The sequence below is a fragment of the Lathyrus oleraceus genome, chromosome 7 (genome assembly GCF_024323335.1).
Source record: "Lathyrus oleraceus cultivar Zhongwan6 chromosome 7, CAAS_Psat_ZW6_1.0, whole genome shotgun sequence".
NCBI classification, from domain to species: domain Eukaryota; kingdom Viridiplantae; phylum Streptophyta; class Magnoliopsida; order Fabales; family Fabaceae; genus Lathyrus; species Lathyrus oleraceus.
Genome location: NC_066585.1, coordinates 67480059 through 67485092, shown reverse-complemented (window position 1 = coordinate 67485092; position 5034 = coordinate 67480059). Strand labels below are relative to the sequence as shown.

General features: G+C 31.5%; 1 protein-coding gene across 2 annotated transcripts; it reads left to right on the top strand.

Moving 5' to 3' along the window:
* The first annotated feature begins 870 nt into the window (after positions 1–870).
* On the top strand, positions 871–4574 carry LOC127106738 (squamosa promoter-binding-like protein 13A). 2 transcript variants are annotated; one of them, XM_051044044.1, is made up of 4 exons: positions 871–1198; positions 1870–2346; positions 3151–3284; positions 3743–4574. In XM_051044044.1, exons 2-4 carry the CDS (start codon positions 1889–1891, stop codon positions 4372–4374), a joined length of 1224 nt encoding a protein of 407 aa, XP_050900001.1. In that variant the 5' UTR covers positions 871–1198; positions 1870–1888; the 3' UTR covers positions 4375–4574. The 2 variants fall into 2 exon arrangements, with proteins under 2 accessions (XP_050900001.1, XP_050900000.1); XM_051044043.1 differs by lacking the exon at positions 871–1198 and adding an exon at positions 1448–1580.
* Positions 4575–5034: the final 460 nt, after the last annotated feature.

Genomic DNA, 5034 nt, shown 5'->3' with positions numbered 1-5034 from the left:
GGGAGGGCGAGGCGGGGAAAGCCTGCAAGCGCTACACTCTTTAAGCTTAAAAATACAAAAATTTATGTAAATGCACGTGCCCGTAAAAGCCCGCGAAAAAAACTGGGCGGGGCGGGGCGAACACTTTAGAGGGTGAGGGCCTAAATCCTTGGCGGGCATGTCCAGCGGGTCGGACCCGTTTTGCCACCCCTAGTTTGAGCGAAGGATTTTGACTACACATTGATTGAAAAATCTTGTGGATGAGGTGTCCTTTACATTGATGAAGATCTCTCTAGTCTGATGGAGTCAAGAAAACCCTAGGGAAAATCGAAGTAGAAAATATGAAGGTAAAACAAAAGAGAAAATAGTGAAAACGAAATAAGACATATAAAATCCTGACGAAGAATGTAAATCTCATATATCATCACCATTTTTAGGTAGCAATGACGACGACATTGTAACTCGATTGTGAATCTCTCTTTCTTTTATAACTAGCAAGAAGGATTAATAATCATACACTAGAAATATCTTTAAAACAGATATCATGATGATAGTGTCAACGTTCAATATATAGATAATGCAGTCGAAAATTAGTATTTATTTTGTATATGACTTTTTTTTTTAAGTTAGTTAAGTTTAAATGTAAATATTTAGTATTATAAAATAATCAATAGAATAAAATATTAAACATAAAAGTATAAAACCTTTTTTACAAATTTGTGATCTAGAAATTGGAAGTGTTTTGTTTTGTTCCCCATTGTGGCTTCAAGGAAGGTGGGCTACACTCTACATTGCAGGCTTCCATGACCAAATTCCAAGTAAAAATATCATTAATAAAAATAAAGAAAGAAAAACCTTAGGAGAAGACATGCTATGAAATGTGAAACACAATTCCATATGCTTGCTTTGTCATGAGCATCCATTCTTTCTTTGTACTTGTCTTTTCCTGACTATTATTAAAAGTTGAAAGCAACCAACAGCCTGTCCTTATTATCACAATTTTCTTCTTTCTTTCCTTTCTCAAGCTTCACAAACCCCTATTTCTAGTAAAAACTCAATTCTCAATCAACTAGTTAAACTTAAACATAACTCACCCTTTTTCACTTTCATTCATCTTCTTCTCTCTCTCTTTTTCTTCCCCCAACTTTCAGTTTCATCTTCATTACATATACATTTTCCACTCTCTTCTTAAATCCACAAATTTCATCTCCCTAATAAGGTAGGGTTTCAAATCCTCTCTCTCTCTTTTTTCTCTATTTATTTATTTATTTATTTTGAGAAAAATGAAAAATCTAATCTTGTAAAGCATCCTCCTTCTTCAAGTTTACTTCCTTCATCATTTAATTATATTTAATTAGTTCCTTTTCTTACCTTTATTTTTTTACAATTTTTCTTACCTTTTTTGTACATGATTTTTCTTTCTTTTTTTATAATATATATAGATAGATATAATAACATATAGTTTCTTCATTATACTATAATGTTTGTGACATTCTTAATTGTAACTTCCAGTTTCCTTGGAACTCTCTCAACTTGGCTGCTATAATATTTTTCCATTAATTATGTTTCATGTTTTGTTTCTTCAAATCTATTTGGTGCAGGTTTCTTCTACTCTCTCTCTCTCACTCACTCTCTTTTTCTTAATAAGGACAAGCCAATGTCTATTATGTTTGCATAGGAAGTGCCTATTTTTTATATGTCTTTCAATTTATTTATAAAAAAAAAACTATTTTTTTCCACTTTAAATATCTTGCTGAATTTTAACTCCAATGATGTTTCTCTGTGACATATACTTAATTAGAGTTATTTTTGTAACTGTCTAGTCCAATGTTGTTTTTTTCCTTCATATATAAACTAATTTTATATTGTTTTTTTCTATGCTAATTATAGAAGCATCTTGTGTTGTGTTATGGAGTGGAACAATTTGAAAGCACCTTCATGGGATTTAACTGAAATGGAACAAGGAACCTTAAACAACATAGAACCAATGGATGGTTCAAGGAGTTTTGGATTTGGAGATTATACAACAAAAGGGGAATTTTCTGTTGACTTGAAACTTGGCCAAGTTGGAAATTCTAGCACTGAATTATCAAAATCCAAAGATGTCGCTGTGGTTGGTGTTGGTGGAGTTGGAGGAGTTTCGAAAATGTCATCTTCATCGTCTTCAACAACTTCGGGTTCTTCTAAGAGAGCTAGAGCTATTAACAATGGAACTCATATAGTTTCATGTCTTGTTGATGGTTGTCAAGCTGATCTTAGTAACTGTAGAGACTATCATAGACGCCATAAGGTTTGTGAACTTCATTCCAAGACTGCTCAGGTCACTATTGGTGGACATAAACAAAGGTTCTGCCAACAATGTAGCAGGTGTGTTTTTCTTAATTCCTTAATTTTCTTTATCTTAAAATTTAAGGTAAGACGATTCTAGTAATTCGGAGTTTGGTCAAAAATAATATAGAGATTAATTTTCTTCACTGATGCAAGCATTTAGACATTTGATATATATTAATGACCGTTTGATCGAGATCTGATAGTTAAAAAATATGTTTTTAAATTTTTGAATTATAATTTAAAATATAAAACTTAAATTTAAATCATTTTATATTGTTAAGCTTGTGTGTTTTGTTATGTCATGAAATTGTTTTATTTTCACTCTAGATTGCTAATGAACTTGTTATGAATAATGCATTTTTTTATTGTACCTTGTAGACATCTAAATAATGTGCATGTATACCATTGTTCATGTTAATTTCATAAGTATTGTTTTTCTAGCATCATAAGTTAGCCTAGAAGAGGTAGAAACACAATATAGACTTGTTTGATATTTACATCTTATAGTAAAATATGAATAAGTTTGCATAATACATTTTTATAATAAAAGATGAAATAAATTAAAATTCTCTAATTATAATATGGTGAAAGTGATATTCACTAATCATTCGTGACATAAATATCAGCGCCGTTTTAAATTTTTGGAGTTTCTGTATAAGTTAATCAGGGTTTTAGTGTGACAAATCAAATAAGGATCTATTTTGTCATATTTTAATGGTGATAAATATTTTATAACATTATTTTTAGTCACGTTGACAAATTTTGGATCTGTGCAGTAGTCTGTATTGTACGCCTGACTGAGATTGAAGTTGTTTGCAAAATGAATCTTAAAATGTGTAGGTTTCATTCACTAGAGGAATTTGATGAAGGAAAAAGGAGTTGCAGGAAACGTTTAGATGGGCACAACAGAAGAAGAAGAAAGCCACAAGCAGAAGCTATAAGTCGATCTAGTAGCTTTTTGTCCAATTACCAAGGTTAGTTTGAAACTCAAGATGAAAATAAGTGGACCCAAAACTTGTCTAGATATAGAGCAGACAATTGCTGAGGATCCCCACATAGGTACAAACATCTTAAAAGAGTAACAAAATAACACACAGTTACATTATTCATTTGTTGGCTATAGCTATACCTATACCTATAGCTACACTTCACCATGCTTCTACGATCCTTTATTTGGTCCACTTATTTTTGCTATGTTTGTGACAATCTAGTGGTCATCACTAAAACAACAAACATGTCACTGTGTCAGTACACACACAAAAGGTTTTTTTAGCTTTTCAAAACAAGCTAAACTAGACTGCCTTTTCTAACTGCCTTCTCTGTCTATCTATTTGCTTCAATAATTCTTGCATCATTTGGATTTTTCTTTAACACAAATCAAAACTAATATAAGTGATAATTCTATATTAACTATTTTATATATTTTGATCAGGAACTCAGTTGTTACCCTTCTCAAGTTCGCATATATACCCTTCAACTGCTATGATGAACCCTACTTGGGGTGGAACTGATGTTAGAGTCCATAGTCAACACCAACAACAAATGCACCATCTTGTCCTAGGAACAACATCTCCAACAACCAACAACAGCTACAAAGAAGGGAAACAAGTGTCATCGTCGTCATCATCGTCGTTCATTCATCATGCTACTAACCACCAAACTCATCAACATCTTTCATCTTCTTCCATGAATCCATCTTTTAACCGGACCAATCCTTTTTCAGAAAGATGCAAAATGTTTGGTGACAACAGCAGCAACAACAACAATAACACTACTTGTGCTCTCTCTCTTCTGTCATCACCACCGCTACCAGTAGTATCACAGACGCATAATCATCATCATCATCATCATCATGAGATGGTGAATACTACTCATTCATCTTTTATGCAACCCTTAGGTTTGAGTTTGCATGATCATAGCTTGGGGTCGGTGGACCATGTTTTGGGTCCAAATGATCAGAGTGGTCATTGTTCATCCATTTATAACATGGGATCTAATGAATCACATTCTCAGGGAAATGATAATGATGCTCCTCCTCCATTATATCCTTTTCAATGGGATTAGAATTATTATTATTATTATTAGAGGATTTTATTTGTTATAAGGTTGTTGTTACCTTAATTTGTGTAATGTTTGTGAATTCTTAATTTCTCTGTCTTTAATGCATGAATGTAATAGACTATGTATCGTTTAAGAAAAACGTATTCGGTGTGTTTGAGGAACTAAAATCTCAATGTGAAGTAAGAGGATAGGATTGTACATTACTTTATTTTAAATGTTAAACGAGTTTCATCCAATCCCTATTAAAGAGAAAAAAAATCTAAATATCAACTACTTACTAATATCATTTGTCTATGAATAAAAAAGTGACATAAAACAAAGTAGGGCTAAGACCTTGAAATTTTATGTGGAAGCTCTTAACAAGCAATTTAAATAAAAAGAAAGTTTGAGTTTAAACCAATTTAAAATAAAATTGCAAATTAGTTTAAAAAATGAATATTATTGGGATGTGTTTTTTTTATATCTTTAATAGAATATATTAATAAAGTTTATAAAAAAATAGAAGGTAATCCGATAATAAATAAACTAAACTGTCTAGTTACTCTTTTTTTAATGACAAAACTATTTTTCAGATCTATGAGATACAATATTGATATCTATAAGTCTTTGAACTCTCTATTATAGATCAGATCAACCATTTATTTCTGGTGCTAAGAAATCAAA

Coding starts and splice junctions, on each gene's coding strand:
- LOC127106738 (XM_051044043.1), top strand. CDS start 1,549: ATGTTTTGTTTCTTCAAATCTATTTGGTGCAG. Junction 1,581..1,869: donor TTCAAATCTATTTGGTGCAG/GTTTCTTCTACT, acceptor TGCTAATTATAG/AAGCATCTTGTGTTGTGTTA. Junction 3,285..3,742: donor CTTTTTGTCCAATTACCAAG/GTTAGTTTGAAA, acceptor TATTTTGATCAG/GAACTCAGTTGTTACCCTTC.